The 17,416-nt window shown below is 40.0% G+C and overlaps 1 protein-coding gene and 1 long non-coding RNA gene across 5 annotated transcripts in view; one reads left to right on the top strand and one right to left on the bottom strand.

Moving 5' to 3' along the window:
* Positions 1 to 375: 375 nt before the first annotated feature.
* gtf2h5 (general transcription factor IIH, polypeptide 5) lies at positions 376 to 15,773 on the top strand. 3 transcript variants are annotated; one of them, XM_072581107.1, is made up of 3 exons: positions 376 to 477; positions 9,826 to 9,926; positions 13,786 to 15,773. In XM_072581107.1, exons 2-3 carry the CDS (start codon positions 9,892 to 9,894, stop codon positions 13,964 to 13,966), a joined length of 216 nt encoding a protein of 71 aa, XP_072437208.1. In that variant the 5' UTR covers positions 376 to 477; positions 9,826 to 9,891; the 3' UTR covers positions 13,967 to 15,773. The 3 variants fall into 3 exon arrangements, with proteins under 3 accessions (XP_072437208.1, XP_072437210.1, XP_072437209.1); XM_072581109.1 differs by lacking the exon at positions 376 to 477 and adding an exon at positions 491 to 592; XM_072581108.1 differs by lacking the exon at positions 376 to 477 and adding an exon at positions 1,164 to 1,817.
* Positions 2,977 to 17,416, bottom strand: part of LOC140483132 (uncharacterized) — a 32,796-nt gene continuing 18,356 nt past the window's right edge. Inside the window, exons 1-3 of one of the 2 annotated variants that reach the window (XR_011961899.1) lie at positions 12,533 to 12,703; positions 5,825 to 5,924; positions 2,977 to 4,690 (exon numbers count right to left, since the gene is read on the bottom strand). This is a non-coding gene — a long non-coding RNA (uncharacterized lncRNA). Of the gene's footprint in view, positions 4,691 to 5,824; positions 5,925 to 12,532; positions 12,704 to 17,416 lie in introns of those variants that run through there. The other variant, XR_011961900.1, reaches the window with a different exon arrangement.

Genomic DNA, 17,416 nt, shown 5'->3' with positions numbered 1-17,416 from the left:
TTTCGGTTACATCACACTGTAAATTTTTGCTATAAATTCTGTGCCTTACAATTGCGTTCACCACAACCACTTGAAGGAGCGGCGCTCTGAAAGCTGGTGTGCTTCCAATTAAATCTGCTGGATTTAATGAGTGATGCAGCATTTTAGATATTCATGTGTTTATTTGCATCGCAAAACAACTCAAATTGAGATAACAAGAGTTTGAAAGGAAAATTGCAGACGTAACATAAAAATATTTCTACAAGGAGCAGGGATACTTGACTATTCCCGCAGTCCGCCCAATCAAAGGTAACCTTCCTTTGACTCCGAACTCAAACGTTAATGAACCCGTCGAAACATTGTGGTGCAACTCTGACTCCATCCAATGTCATGTCACTCAGGCCCTGGTGCCGTTAACTGATTGGTCGTGTTTGATTTGCATGTGTTATCCCAGAGTGCTTAGCGCTGCGAGAGAAAACAAAATGGTTGTTCCGGCAGGTTTGTGCGTTGACCTCTTTCATCACCCCACCTCCGTAAATTGTAAAAGTTATGCGTGTGTTTTTGTGATGCTAATCTTTCCTTAATCATGTTAATATTGGCGTACTGTCTCGAGGTATGTGTCGCTTCCAACCGATCTTTCTTTTATATTGTATAGTATATTTGAGGTTTGATTGGGAAGGGCGTGAAGACACCCACTGCAGATCTGACCTGATCTATGCTAATTTGAACTTTCTCCATTTCATCTTCTTTGGATGAGAGGAGTTATATAGAGTCAGACAGCACAGAAACGGGCTTTTCGGTCTACCATGCCTGTGCTAACAAACACCAAACTACACTGATCATTCTATCCGCAGTCTACTATGCCCTGGCAATTTCAGTGCTAGATACTTCTTAAGTGTTGCAACAGTACCTGTCTCCACCACTGTTTCAGGCAGTGGGTTCTTTATTTTTATTATCCTCTGATTGAAAATATTTTTTATCAGATGTACTGTAAGTCACTTCTCACTTTAAACATCCCTTTTGGTCTTACACGTTTGCTGCAGGGAAAAGATTCTTATGATCGCTATCTATGCCTCTTATCATTTTGTATACTTCAATCAGATATCCCCTCAACCTCCTGTGCTCCAAGGAAAACAAACCCAACCTATCCAGTCTCTCTTCTTAACTGAGACTTTTCATTTCAGGCAACATCATGGTGTGACTGTTGGAATGATGACTGCAGAAGTAGAGCGTCAAGATAAGCGTCAGGAAGATACTGGTTCTATGTACAGAGGGTCTTACAGCAGCCATGGAAAGAGAGCAAAGCTAACATCTGAGTCTCGATGACTTCCCTTTCTTTTGGGTTGTTATCATATCCTCCCCTTCCCCCTGTCCCACTTTAGTGTCCTTTCAATTCTAACAGGAGCCACACCATTATTCTGCCATTCTCACATTCTGATTGTGTATTGCTGAACTACCAACATCTTTTCTTCACTGCCCTGCCAAACTCTTCCTCCCCCAACTATAGCATAAATACTGTCCTCTCCACACTTTATTTCACCTCTGATGAAGAATCATCTAGACTCAGAATATTAGCTTGCTCTCTCTCTATGGGCACTGTGATCGCCACCATTTGTTGTCTTCAGTACAGATTCCAGCGTCTGCAGTAATTTGTTCCTAGTGGTGCTATGTGTATGTTTTCTAATCAACCTGTTCAGGATGTTGTTATACACCTCTGAGTAGGTGGAACTTGAACCCAAGCCGCTTGGCTCAAAGGTGGGGACATTACCATTGCACCAAGATGCAAAATGAAGCTATTGAAGGCAAAATTGAGACTGTTTGATGGGACAGTACTCGTGGTAAGTACACATGAACAATATCCACTCATCCCAGTTGGAAAAGTTTTAAAGTCTGGTAATTTTGGTTTCACCGAATACCAGACCATCGACTGCTGAACAGAACCTAAAATAGAATGTTTTCACAAGTCTTTGATGTCATCCTGGTAAATAATTTGAAGTAGATGAGCTTGTGAAACCATCTTAGCATCTGGAGAGATCTGGCTGCTCTTAGGTCCACCTGAAAATTAAGCAGAGCTGGAAAAGGAGGAATGAATCAAGAAAGAGACACAGAGACACACATGGTGAAACAACCTAGAAGAACTTCAATAAAACCTTGAAGAGATTGAAATTGTCACAACTTGCCAAGGCAAAAATCTTTACTACTCTAGTTGGATGAAAGCAGAAATTTTCTTGTAACATTATGGATGCCATTTAAGAAGAACATGCAGTTTGGAATTTCAGCTGCTTCAGAAGATCATCAAGCATACAGAATGAGATAGCTGTTGACTTTTCTGGAGTGGAAGTGATTGGGATATTTGATGTGGTAATATGATAGAAGAAGCCATTGCATATCACATTCTTATCAGTACTGGAGAGCTCACCAGATGAAATTGAACCAGGACAAAGAAAAGAAAAGCAGTTCAAGATGCCCGAATTCAAACATGAAAGTCAGATTCAGCAAAGGACTTCTCCGTGATCCTTTGAGAATTGTAGTGGAGGTGTTTTAATTTTACGTTCAGTAGTACTGTACGAGTATTGCTGAGAAAAGATGCATTTTGTTTTGCACTCCTTAAGATAACTCACAAGAAATACCAATTTGTAGGAAAGCAATTATTTTACTGTATGAGAATAAGTGTGCTGATTAGTACAGATGTTGCAGTGGGAAATACACCAGTAAAGTGGTGATTGACAGTTAACTAAGTTTTGTGTAAATCTCAAACCAGGAATTTTGGTTGACTTTGATTAGTCTGTGAAATGAACAAGAGAATGGGCTGTCGCCTGTTCAATTGAGTTAAGAAAGATGCACTATGTGCACATGTTCTTCTGGTCTGCAAAGTCTGTAGCACCACAAGTGGCTGTGCCGTGCAGAGTTGTCGGGGTTATGAGGATGTGGAGGTACCAGTACTGCACTGCAGTGGACAAAGTCAGAAGTCACATGACACCAGGTTATAGTCCAGCAGGTTTATCTGAAATCACAAGCTTTGAGTACAGCCCTTCAGGCACAGTGAGAGAGAAGACCACACAGAAGAGTTTACAGGCAATGTTAAGTTGTTTTACTCTTACTCTTGAGATTCTTACACACTTGATGCAACTGTAACAAACCAACCTCTGTGAAAAAGCAACCAAATTTATTAAGCACAGTACATTACAAGTTTTCTGGAGGAACCTTGAACAGAGAGCTTACAGGGTCGTGGCAAATGCTCTCTCTAAACAAGGAAAATAGTCTGTCATTTATACTAAATTCTCAACATCACAGTTAGTATTACCCACAAGACAACCCTCAGCCATTCCCTCATAGTTATATGCCAGCCCACCTCCAGAAATAATGTAATGCAAATCATCCCTTTATGGTCAAATCTGTTGGAAACTTTTTTTGTAACTATAGGGGAGTAGTCAAATTCCAACTGTAATATTCTTATTGATTTCTGGATGAAAATGTAAATCATCCCTGAGTGGCAAGGAAATGGCCATGTAAACCTCCCACATTCCACCTATAAGATAAAGACACACCGCCTTACCCCCAGGCGTTCAATTTCTTGCAGGTCAGTAGAGCAAATTAATTCTTTTAATATCTTAGCGGCAAGATCATTGATCATATAACTGGTGTGAGTGGAGTATCAGATAATAAGTCTCTGTAGGTGACCAAGAGTGTTAGATGGTGAGTAAAGTGTTAACAGGTGAATAACCACCGAAGGGATGACCTATAATCTCATTAATGAGGTAGAGAAATAATTAAGAATAAAGGTGATGCTGGAGACAAACTAAATGACTGGAATAATGTGATAGGTATAAGAGTCGCATGCCAAGAGTCTAACCAAAGCAATAAATAAATCAAAACTGTGTAAAATGGTAGTTCAATGGTTAACATAGCTGCATCACAGGCCAGGGGCCCGGGGTCAATTCCAGCCTTGGGCGACTGTCTGCATAGAGTCTGCACAGTCTCTGTGTCTGTGTGGGATTCTTCCAGATGCTCCGGTTTCCTCCCACAGTCCAAAGATATGCAAGTTAGCTGAAGTGGCCATGCTAAGTTGCCCATAGTGGACAGGGTCGTGTAGGTTAGGTGCATTAGTCAGGGGAAATGTAAAGTAACAGTGTAGGGGAATGGGTCTGAGTAGGATCTCTTCAGATGGTCGGTGTGGACTTGGTGGGCCAAATGGCCTGTTTCTACATTGTAGAGATTCTATGAAATTATCAAGGTGATGTTGTCAAAATAAGACAGTAAGGAAGACTTTACAGATCCAGAAGTGTGGTGGGGTCACATGTAGCACGACATGAATCCAAAATCACTATTCAGGCCAGCTTCATGGGTATGGAACTTGACTATCAGCATCTGCTTGGCGATTCTGCATTGTTGTGTATCTCTAAGTCCACCTTCGAGGACGCTTATCCAAAGATCAGAGGCTGAATGCCGTTGACTGCTGAAGTGTTCCCTGACAGGGAGGGAACATTCCTTTCTAGCGATTGTTGCCCAATGTGAGGAAGAGGAGAGAACAGCAGTAGTGATATGAAACTCTGTCATGAGGGAAACGCATATGTTTGTGGCCTGAATGGTATGTTGCCTCCTTCGTGTCTGGTCAAGAATGTCACTGAGCGGTTCCAGGATATTTTGAAGGGGCAAGATGAGTAACCAGAAAGTATAGTTCATGTCCAGGTCCAAAACGGTGGATGATATCCTGTAAGCAAAACAAAGGGAGCTAGGAGTTAAATTCAAGAACACTGCCTCAAAGGTAGTCATTTTGGGATTACTCCCAGGGCTACATGTGTTTATGAATGGAAAAGTTGGTGCAAGAGGGAAGATTTTAGATTTCTGAGGCATTAGGTATGTTTCAGGAAATGATGGAAGCTTACAAACTGGATAGATTGCGCCTTGACAGGCCTAGGACCAATATCCTTGCAGGGACATGCATTAGCCCTGCGTGGAGCATTTTATGCTTAGGTGGCATGAGTGGGAACATGCAAGAAAGGAAAACAAAGTAAAAGATAGAAAAAAGGAAGTGAAAGTGGAAACCAGAGTAAACAGAGGCGAGCAGAAAATAGGTTCAAAATGTTAAAAAGACAAATCTTTAGTATTGGAATATGTAGAATATCTGCAGTAAGATTCGCAGTGCAAATAGTTGTAAATAGATACAGTATGATTACATTTTCAAGGATATGGCTGTAGGGTTACTTGAAACTGAACATCCAAAGTTATTCAATAGTTTTGAAAGGCAGTTTAAAAAGCCAAGGGTGATGTGATGTTGCTAGTAGAGGATGAAATCAATGCATTTATGAGAAAGCACATTCGCTCAGAAAATCTGGATGTAGGATCAGTCTGGGTGGAGCGAAGGAACAACAAATGGCAGAAAGTATTGGATGTGGTCCAAAGGCCTCAAAATAGTAGTGGTAAGCTGGGAAATTAGAAATGCATGCAATAACAGTGCGACTGTAAACGTAAGTGAAACTGGACTAACCATGTGGAATATATGGTGGCAGATGAATTCCTGGAGTATGAGCCAAGTGTTTCTTTAGATCAGTATTTGAAGGGAAAAACTTGGGAACAGGCTGTTCAAGATTTGGTATCATGCAAATAATCTATTTTTGAGACCCTTTCAGAGAAGGGAAACCATAATGTAGAATTCTATTTTCAAATAGATAATGTAGTATCCAATCTAAAGGGATAGTTCTAAGAGAGGTATGAGGCACGAATTGACAACAGTACAATTACCAATGCAAACTGACATAACAGGATATCAGGTATCTGAGTTTGCAGCAATGACCAAGTGAGGTAAATTTAAATTGTGAGGTGATTTTAAATTTAATGTACGTACCTCACAAACCATTCGAGTCACATTCCAAAGCATTATAACAATGAGACTGCTTTGTTTTCTTTACCATGCCAAGTTGGTCTTAAAAATTTATTTGTGTGATCTGAAATGCAATGGAAAAAGAGGAATTAACTGATATTGGTCCAGAAAAATATACTGGAGAAATTACTGGGATTGAAAGCTGATGAACCCCCAGAACTTGATAATCAACATCCATGGAGACTAAAGGAGGTAGTTATGGAAACAGTGAATATTTTGATTGACATCTTTTAAAATTCTACAGATTCACAAATAGTCCCAGCAGATTGCATAGTGTTAAACGTAACCTCAATATTGTTTTAAAAAAAAGGAGGGAGATGAAAACTGAATTACATTCTGGTTAGTCTCATACCAGTAGTTATTAAAATGCTTGAGTCCATTAATCTACAAGAACAGTTGGTCTTTTTCAGAGTAGAAGGTAGTACTAGTGGTGTCACAGGGAGGTGTTAGGTCAGCGCAGAAGGTCCATTGGACAGGTAGGAAGGAAGATGGACAGATGGGCAGTGCCCCGTTGGAGAGTTGGATCTGGGATTAGATGAGAGAAGGGGAGATGAGAAAACGACTGAAATCAACTGTGATGCTGTGTGGTTGGAGGGTCCCAAGGCGGAGGATGAGGCTTTCTTCTTCCAGGTGTCAGGTGCCTCCAATTTGGAAATGTAGGAGGCCCAGGACTTGCATGTTCATGGTGGAGTGGGAGGGGGAGTTAAGTGGTTGGCCACAGGCAGTGGGATTGTTTGATGCATGTGCCAGAGGTGTTCTTTGAAATGTTCTGTGAGTTGGCATCCTGTCTCCCCAGTATAGAGGAGACCACATCACGAGCAATGGACACAGTAGGTGAGATGTTTGGATATTCAGGATAATCTCTGCTGATGATTCTTTGGGACCTTGGATGAACATAAGGGGGGAGATGTGGTCAACAATGCCAAGGACCACAATTTCTCCTAGCACGTGGTCAACAATTCCCTCTAGCACGTCTCCTCTACTTCCTGCACCTCCACCATTGAACCCCACCCTTCCAACCACAACAACCCCCAGAGACCACCCCCGGTCCTCACTTTCCTTCCCACCAATCCCCAGATACAATGCATCATCCTCTGCCATTTCTGCTACCTACAGCCATACCTCACCACCAGAGGTATATTGCACTCCCATTCTTATCTGCATTCCACTGAGACCATTCCCTTCGCAACTTCCTGATTGGGTCCAGGTGCCCCGTGCCCCCTCCCCCCCCCCCCCCCCCCCCCCCATCAACACACCCTCCTCTCCCAGCACCTTCCCTTTGCCACCACAAGAGGTGTAAAACTGCGCCCACACCAGCTCCTCACCTCCATCAAAGGCCCCAAAGGATCCTTCTACATCCAGTAGAGATTTTCCTGACATCCAAGTACCTCATCTACTGTGTCTGTTGCTCTTGATATAGTCTCCTGTACATTAGGGAGACAGGACACCATCTCCCGAATGTTTTAGAGAATATCTGGGTGGGTTGCTCTTCAGAGGGTCTTGTTGGGCCAGAGGGTCTTGTTGGGTCAAAGGGCCTGTTTCCACACTGTGTAGGTAATCCAATCTAATCTCTGGAATACACACACCAAACAGCCCCACCGCCCTGTGGCCGACCACTTCAATTCCCCCTCCCATTCCACCAAGGACATGTAAGTCCTGGGCCACCTCCACTGAAAAATCCTAGCCACCTGACACCTGGTGAAGGGCTTATACCTGAAACATCGATTCACCTGCTCCTGGGATGCTGCCTGACCTGCTGTGTTTTTCCAGCACTACACTCTCGACTCTGAGCTCTAGCATCTGCAGTCCTCACTTTCGCCTGGTGAAAGAATGCTTCATCTTCCACCTTGGGACTTTCTAACCACATGGCATCAATGTCTATTTCCCCAGTTTCCTATTCTTCCTTCTTCCCACCTCACCCCAAAATCTCCCTCCCCACCCCCCCCCACTCCTCCCAACATTACAGATGAAGGGTCTATGCCCGAAATGTTAACTCTCCAGCAGCGCGGATGATGCCTGACCTGCTGTGCTTTTCCAATATCACACTTCTCGACTCTGATCTCCAGCACTTGCAGTATTCACTTTCTCCCAGAATACATGTACGTGCCAATTATGTGATAAGTGAGTTAAATCTAACATTTCTAGGTTTGCAGATGACATAAAACGGAGTGGAAATGTGAATTTTGAGGAGGACTTAAATTGATTTCAAGGGGTTTTAGACAAATTGACTTAATAGATTAACACATGGCAGATGCAGTATGATGTGGATAGGTGTGAAGTTATCCCACTTAGATCGCACTTAGATAGGAAAAAACAAAAAGGCAGGGTATTATTTAAATGGGAAAATGTTGACGTGCAAAGAGGTCTGGTTATCCTTGTATACTGGTCACTGAAAGCAAGTATAGTGGTGCAACAATTAGTGAGAAAGGCAAATAGTATGTTAGTCTTCACTGCAGGAGTATTTGAGTGCAAGAGCAACAATGCTATACAAGCAACTGCAACTCTGAAGAAGGGCTCATGCCCGAAATGTCGATTCTCCTGCTCCTTGGATGCTGCCTGACCTGCTGCGCTTTTCCAGCAACACATTTTCAGCTTCATGAGATCACACCTGCTGTATTGAATGCTGTTTTGGTCTTTCTACTGAAGAAATCTTGGACTTGTCATGAGAGGGAGTTCACTGAGGGTTCACCAGGTTGATTACTGGGCTGATAAGTTTGTCGCATGAGGTGAGATCAGGTCAACTAGGTATACTTATTAGATTTGGGAGAGAAAATAAGAAGGGATCACTCTGAAACATATAAAATTCTGACCGGTGAAGATAAGACTGGATGTAGTGATGGTTCCTCTGGTTGGAGGCATTTAGAACAAGGGGTCATGGTGTAAGAGTACAGATTTAGAACTGAGATGGAGAATTCACTTTCACTCAGTGATGAGTATGTGGAATCCTCGACCAAATAAGGTGGTTGGGTCAGGTTACTAAATATATTTTAAAAGGAATAAATGGAATTCTAGACACGCAATCTACGTAGCAAGCAGGGCTATGGTGTCGAGGAGGAGAATCAACTGTGATCATGATGAATGGCAGAGCAATTTCTCTGGGTCAAATGGCCTACTCTTGTACCTGTTGTCAATGGGTTTATATGATGTTTGTCAATAGTTGTATGGCAATCATTAAACCAGTGTTTAATTCCTGTTTTTTATCGAGTTTAAGTATCACCATACCTTTTATACAATTTATACCCTTTCTTTTGGAACATGGGCCTGGGATGCTGAATTACTGGTCCAGTGATAACACCAACCCCTAAATGCTTTTAATACTCTTTGTGAGTCACGAGATGAAGAATTCTCTCCTGAACCCATCAATGAAGTGGTGAAGCTCCTCTTAGTGGCCATCAGCTTGCTAACCTCCCACTCTTTTAATGCTGCCCTTTAATGCCACTTTGCATGTGTTGTCCCCTGCTGCGCCAGTGGACTCCTCTGCACCGGCTATCATCATTCAATCAATTATATTTGCCACTGGCAAATGTCTGCCCAATGCAAATAAAATGAATAAAGTTATTGCTGAAACAAATATGCATATGAGAAAAGCATGAGTGAATCTTTCACAATGCTCGCTATACGCACTAAAATTAAACCTAGCAGTATAGCTGTGCTTTGAGTATTTCATACAATTTGAATAACGCAGGTCTAAATCGTGTGCTGGTGAAGTCCATTTGTGGTGAATTGCCTTGTTTATAGCATATATAAATCAGTACAGTGTACATTTGGCTTGATTGGGAGATTTATGTGAAAGATGGATGCATGATGAACGTCATCACATTGAGTATGAATGGAGAAGAAGTGGTTACCCTGCAGTCTTGTATTATGTAATTCTTGTACATATGAATTAATAACTGTTTTATGTTCCCTGTTAGGAATCAAGTACATCTTTATAATGTTTAAATTTTGTCTCTGATGTTCTTTAGCTCTGAAGGATTAACTTTCTGTGCAGTCTAGTTCGTATGCAATTTGATAACAGAGGCTCTTGAAAAATGGTTAATGTCTTAAAAGGAGTTCTTATTGAATGGTAAGCACTTTTTCTGCATTTCCTAAAGGAACCACATTGTCAAAAATAACAATTAAATCATTAACATACCTATTTTAGTCCTTTTCACAAAAAAAGTCAGTTTTTTGGCAAAGATGATTTTTTTTCCTGCTCTCAAGGTTTTCCCTAGTAACTCAATATTACATTTTTCTCAATCTCTGGCTCAATAGGTGAAAAGCATTTCTTGGAATAGGCGCATTTGCTGTGATATATCACACTTCAGCAAATGTGGCAATCGCTAGTTACTTGAATAATGTTCCAAGTGGGATTGAAACAACTTAAAGATTTGCAAAGGGGAGGAAACATTCCAAATAAGAAGCTTCACCTGCCAGAATTTAAAGATGGTTATGTATTAGAATTTGCAGTGTTTTCTTAGCCTTTTTATAAAGGAAATCATTGTAGTTATAGACATGACTAACCATAGCAGTGTCAATTAAATAGTGGCATTTGAAGCTGTTGCACAATTCCAATTGGCGAGGAGCTTGGTTTCAGCTTTGTAAACAGTAAATTTACATAAATAGGAAAGGGCCTCTAAGTATTTTGTGAATTTCAGTAATGTATACTTTATTTTACATGTCACAGTCACTGGTACAGAGGAACCTCGATTATCTGAACAGCATGGATGGGGAGTTTTTTTTTTGGATAATCACGTGTTCAGATAATTAAATTTTGGATAACACAGTTTAGCCAGGCATCGGGACCTTGCGATCTTGTTTCGATAATCCGAAATTTGGATAAGCGACATTCGGGTAATCAAGGTTCTCCTGTATATAGTACGGTTGCAGATTGTTTGTTTGGCCTGTTGAAGCTGTGGTGCATCTCTGTAGAGCAACCCAGTCAGACTTATTTATTCCCTTTATCCTGAACCTTGCATGCTTGCCTTTTTCAAGTGCCTGTTCAGCTTCCATTTGAAATCTAGTTTATACTTTTGTCACCTCTATGTACATTGATCTCCAGGTCTTTATCACCCATTGCATTTTAAACAAGGAATTCTCATTCCTCATACCCGTTATCTTTTGCCCAGATTCTTGGCTCTTTGTGCAACTACCAGGGAACAATCAACTAATGAAACAGCTTTACTTTATCTGCATTGGCATAATCTTATGATACTGTTATTAAATAATTTCTCAATCTCCTTTGATTCAAGGAGAACTAGATCAGCTTCCCTCAACTAACTTGGGAGCTTAAATCCCCTTCCCTTGACACATTCCAGTAAATTTTCTCCATAACTTCTCATTGGACCAAATATTCATCCAAAAGTGGACTGATTAAGGAAAGATGTCGGAGCAACGGGGTGGTGATTATAGGAGATTTTACTTTTCCCAACACTAACTGGGATTCACTTAGTTTTAGAGGTCTAGATGGAATACAATTTGTAAGGAGCATCCAGGAGGGTTTTCTAGAGCAGTATGGAAATAGTTCAACTCGGGAAGGGGCCATACTGGACCTGGTGCTGGGGAATGAGCCTGGCCAGGTGGTTTAAGTTTCAATAGGGGATTACTTTGGGAATAGTGATCACAATTCCATAAGTTTTAGAATAGTCATGGTCAAGTATGAGAGTGGTTCTCCAGGAAGAGTGCTAAATTGGGAAAGGCCAATTATACAACAATTCGACAGGACCTGGGAAATGTAGATTGGGAGCAGCTGTTTGAAGGTAAATCCATATTTGATATGTGGGAGACTTTTAAAGAGAGGTTGATTATAGTGCAGGAGAGACTTGTTCCTGTGAAAGTGAGGAATAGAAATGGCAAGATTAAGGAACCATGATTGGCAGGTGGAATTATGGGACTAGCTACAAGTAAAAGGAAGCAAACATAAGGTCTAGGTGACTGAAGACAGACAAAGTTTTGAAAGAATATTGGTAACGTAGGACCAATCTGAAACGAGGAAATGAGAGAGCTAAAAGGATTCATGAAATATCTTTAGCAAACAGGGTTAAGGAAAATGTGGGCGGCATGGTGGTTCAGTGGTTAGCACTACAGTCTCTCATCGCCAGGGACCCGGGTTCGATTCCAGCCTCGGGTGACTGTCTGTGTGGAGTTTGCACGTTCTCCCCATGTCTGCGTGGGTCTCCTTCCATAGTCCAAAGATGTGCAGGTCTGGTGGATTGGCCGTGCTAAATTACCCATAACATTAGGTGCACTAGTCAAAGGGAAATCTTCGGAGGGTCGGTGTGGACTTGTTGAGCTGAAGGGCCTGTTTCCATACTGTTTAGAATCTAATCTAATCTAAAATCACAAAGCCTTTTCCTCATATATCAGGAGCAACAGAGTAACTAGAGACCCGTTTGGCCCACACAAGGAAAAAGAAGAAAAGTGGCAGAGAAAATGGCTGAAATTCTTAATGAGTACTTTACATAGTTATTCACCAAGGAATTCACCCCTACATTCATCTACTTATCACATTCCCAGCTACCTTCCCCCCCAGCCTCATCCCCTCCCCCCTCGCATTTATCCCTTGGCCCACAAGCCTCATTCCTGATGAAGAGCTTATGCCTGAAATGTTGATTCTCCTGCTCCTTGGTTGCTGCCTGACTGGCTGCGCTTTTCCAGCACCACACTCTGATCTCCAGCATCTGCAGTCCTCACCTTCCCCTCAATTACTGTATGTGTTGGTGTAGTTTTGGTGGCCTTGAAGGTCCTGTTTTTCTGCTGTACAGTTTTTTTCTCTTTGAAGGGAAGAGTCAGAGATGGACCCTGTGAGCAAATGAAGAAATGAGAAACAAACTTGAAGAGATTTAATTTCTGGAGAAGACTTGGAGGTGGAGGGTTTGGGGAGGCTGAGTAGAACTGGAGCAAGGTATATTTCCCACAAATCCAGACATAGCTGGAGTGCATACAAATACTCGTAGTCATACCATTTACTTGGAAGAAATGAAATAAATTACTCAAGAAGTTGTTCACTGAGAGAACAAGCTAAGCTTGGTGAAGGAGAGGAATGTTGAATGGAGTCTGTTCAGGCTTCACTTCAAAGAAGCAGCAGGGAACCCACATTCTGATGTGGAGTTGGGGTGTAGAACAATTGGACATTCTGAAGAAGAGTCATATTACAGGTGAAATGTGAACTCTTTTACTATCCCCAATGTCTGTCAGACTTGCTGAGTTTCTTTAGTACTTCTGGGTTTCATTGCAGTTGGTAAGAAAATTGAGAAAATTAATTTCCAAAGTAACTATCTCACACTATTTCAAAAACAGAAGATGGAGAAAAATTGAGGCTAAAACCCATTTTTAAAGTTATGTAGTGAGGGAAATAGTGGGATTAGTGTACAAAACTGTATAAAGCAATGAGTTTTAGTCTTTAATAATGGCAAATCACAGAATCCCTACAGTGTGGAAACAGGTCCTTTGGCCCAACAATTTCACACTGACCCTCCGAAAAACATCCCAGCCAAACCCGTTCCCCGACCCTTTTACATTACATTTACCCCTGACTAATGCACCTAATTTCCACATCCCTGAACACTATGGGCAACTTAGCATGGCCAATTCACCTAACCTGCACAAGATTGTGTGAGGAAACTCACGTAGACACCAGAGAATGTGCAAACTTCACACAGACAGATGCCTGAGGCTGGAATAGAACCCGGGTCCCTGACGCTGCTAGGTAGCACTGCTAACCACATTGTGCTGCCCTCAGGGCTTTCGTTATTCTTTGCTCTGACCAGAAACCAGCTTACGTAATATTTGTGTCTGTGTTTAACTTGCATATTTTCCATAGAAGTATCATATTTGTTTTAAGGTTGCCGTATCTTTTATGTATTAATAAACATGGGTAGTTGTGGCATACTGAGAATGGACTTTGTTATAATTGATCTAATTTCTCACAATTTTTGTATTTGTAGTGACCCAGCCATGAAACAATTCTTGCTGTACTTGGATGATACAAATGCTTTGGGGAAAAAATTTGTAATTCAAGACCTGGATGAAATTCATCTATTTGTCCTGGCTGAGGTGGTCCACGTCTTACAAGAGAAAGTTGGAGACTTAATGGATCAAAACTCATTTCCATTAATGCAGAAGTAAATTGGTCAGGAGTTATTGAAATGGATCAGACTCCTTTTTTCTTTTTTAACAGCTGGTTATCAGTTAATCTAATGTTAAAATAGCAAAATGCTGTACAAAAAGTTTCTGCTAAAAATTGTTTTGGTAATTAAAAGTATTTTTAAGAACTGGATAGTTTTTACTGGACCTAAAGGTTGATCTACGATTAATGTGCCTTTTACTCCAAGTGAGTCCAGAGATGCTCTCACATGCAATGGAAAGTGGAAAGCCCATTTGGGGACACTATGTTGCTACTTCAACATATTATGCATGACTTTGCTAAAGACTTGTGCTCATTAAGCTATTATTATTCCCATATTATTCAAACAAATCTCCAAAATATTCATTTATCTCTGCATACCACCACCACTGCATACTTTCAATGAATGTTTACCTTGGTTGAGGCCACCTCTTGTTGATGTTCTCAAATACACATTAATTTGCAAAACATCCTTAGCCCACGTTTGAAGGTATTTGGGTCCCTTACATTGTAATTGATTCTCATTTTCATAAGAGTACCTTTTGTGTTGTTATTTTAGTAATATAAACAGATTGGAACCCAGGTAGGTACCTCTCGCTTCAAGAGCTATTGCCTCAACTTTCTCTACATTTATTGCGAGCTCACTTTTAGATTATCTATCTTCATTTATTGAACATTCCATTAGTCCTATTTTTATAAGAAGTGGCTCTTAGTAAGTTGATAAAATGAACAGTCCTAAGGATAGATTATAGTTGCAGGAACACTTATTTTTCTTAATCTGTGTATTGTAGAGTAAGTGACTTTTGTAAAGCCGTAAATGTTAAAGCTGTGCAAGCTTTTCACAGCAAAATCCAAGAAAATCCTCCAAGGCAATTCATATGTATTAAAGAACATATTTGGACCCTTACCAAGCAGCTATTGAACTTAGCTTTCGCTTCATGAGTTTTACTTTAAATTGTTGCACATAAGTTGACCAGATATATACAATTCCTTTGCACCAAAGTACATATTTCAATCTATACTTGTAAATCAACCTTCCACTTCTAATAAATTTCAGTCTGCTTGGATTGTACCATTTTGAAAAGTTTTTAAAAAATAATTCAGTCTCATACAATTGGGAAACCTTATTGAATGCTAATGATAAGAATAAAGATTTACAACTTTAAACAAAAAAAAATCACATTGAAACAATTTGAGAATTTACAACAAAATGTATGTGAAACTTCTAGAATTTCAGTGAATTTTACAGTAAAAAGAGAGATGATTTGATCTGTTGTGCCAGTACATCATGGTATTAACATTTTGCTTGCCATTTTATATGAAGTGTGAAATTGTCTAGTGGACTAAGCTCTAGATGGCACATGTACATTGCTGTAACGGTTGTTTTGTGGGAACCTTGTTATTCATTGAAGTTTGAGGCAAGGTCGATGCAAAAACCACTTGAAGTCAACTGAAGTTCGGTATCTAAAGAATAAGAGTCATTTACTGAATGAAATGTTTTTGTTTTTGATATCCGACTAATTTGTGTCTAGGAACATATATTTTTCTGAAAGTTCAATGCATAATATAGATTGATGGCCCCTATGTATGGTCTTCATTGGTAAATTAGAATGCAAAGGGAAGGAAAGCCTGAATTCTGCCATCAAATTTAATATGTTTGGTACATTTGATTTTTTTTTGTTAGGTGTTATATGATGAGCAGAAAGTGATTTGTTTTGAAAACAGATGTTAATTTGGAAAGTCAAGGTTTATTGTAGAACAAACTGGATTTATTAAATAAAATAAAAATTTTCCATTTCACTCAAAAAATCTTCCGACTTGAGCAGTGCACAATTTTTTTAGTGCTTTCCAGTGAGTCTAATTTTTGTTTCTGTTTGGCTTGAGACACTGTATACTTGATGTGTAAATTAATCCTTGTTTTGCATAGAACATTTTGAAAGTTCAGCTTGCATGGTACTCCTACTTTGGAAATAAAATCAGTCTGACTCAAGATTGGGATGCAGACAGACTCACACTATTAATGTATTATCTGAGCTGATAAGTTTTTTAATATAAAACCTTAAGTTATCTTGGGACTGTGACTTGAAAAATGTTCTGGAATTTACATATTAATCATGCAGCCATTTTAAGTGATTAATACCAATCTAAGTTTGTTCAGTACTTTGCATCAGTTGCATGACACTTTAATCTTTTACTATAAATTCTGTGTCCTAGCTACCTGGTAAAGGAGCAGTGCTCTGAAAGCTTGTACTTCCAGGTAAACCTGTTGGACTATTACCTGGTGTTGTGGGATTTTTAACTTTGTCCACCCCAGTCCAACACCAGCATCTCCACATCATTTGTAAATGAAAACAGACCCTAAAATGGTTTTTGTTATGGGCCAGACACCACCACCCAACCCAATCATCCCCACAAAAAGGTATTGTAAGGAGATGGCCTCGACCATATTTATTTATTTAAACACACCCTTTTGGCAAAAACATGCAATTCAGCAAAACAGTTATGATTCTCAATGTGCTCTCTTCAGTCTGGAAGAAATAAAATCACAAAGAGCAGATTGTTTCTAGCAGGAAGTCTCACTGTTTAAGACTTCACTCTAGCAGCTGGGAACTTAAAGGTTTCTACTGGTTTAAAACTAACAAAGTAAAACTTAAAAGCCTTCCTGGATCTGAGAGAGCCTAGCCTGTTCACAATTCTTTTGTCTCATTTTAAAGAAAACACTTCAAAACCTGTTTACCAACTGTCTGTCTGAAGGAGACATTTCTTCACCACAGTGACACATCCCTCTGCATGAGAATCAGGACTGAACATCTCAAAAGGCACAGTACTATCACACTTGTCCCTTAAAAGGAATTAACCATCAAATGTACAATGATGGTTTCAATTTTTAAAAGCCTGTAGTTTCACATTATTAGTACTCCATATTATATATGCATTCTATTAACTCTAAACAAATAAACATTTAAGAATAAAGTCATGATTAGAGTGGTGCTGGAAAAGCACAGCAGGTCAGGCAGCATCCGAGGAGCAGGAAAATCGACATTTCGGGCAAAAGCCCTTCGTCAGGAATTTAAGAATATAGTCTAGGAGTCCATTTCTTCCATCACCAAATCTGTTAATCAAACTCATGATGAAGTGTTGGTAATTACACTTTCTTGTTCTACCAGGTGTATAAATTTTCAAATTGAATGACTAACTGTAGATTCCCATCTAAATAGTCTGGTATTTTTACTCTTAACATTTTTCAAATTGTTAAGGTGTTAATGATCAGTATATGTTAATATACTGTACATTATAATAGTCTTGCATATGTTATCAGCAACATAAATGTTGCAAAAACAACATCAAACTCATGGCCTCTTTCTCAATTGTGAAATATTTCTTTTGAAGAACATTAAAAACTTTCTGGATAAATATCCAAATCAGTTTCGGTCTACTCTCATCGTTTTCTT

This window comes from Chiloscyllium punctatum, chromosome 11 (assembly GCF_047496795.1).
Source record: "Chiloscyllium punctatum isolate Juve2018m chromosome 11, sChiPun1.3, whole genome shotgun sequence".
NCBI classification, from domain to species: domain Eukaryota; kingdom Metazoa; phylum Chordata; class Chondrichthyes; order Orectolobiformes; family Hemiscylliidae; genus Chiloscyllium; species Chiloscyllium punctatum.
This window is presented reverse-complemented; position numbering and strand designations above follow the sequence as displayed.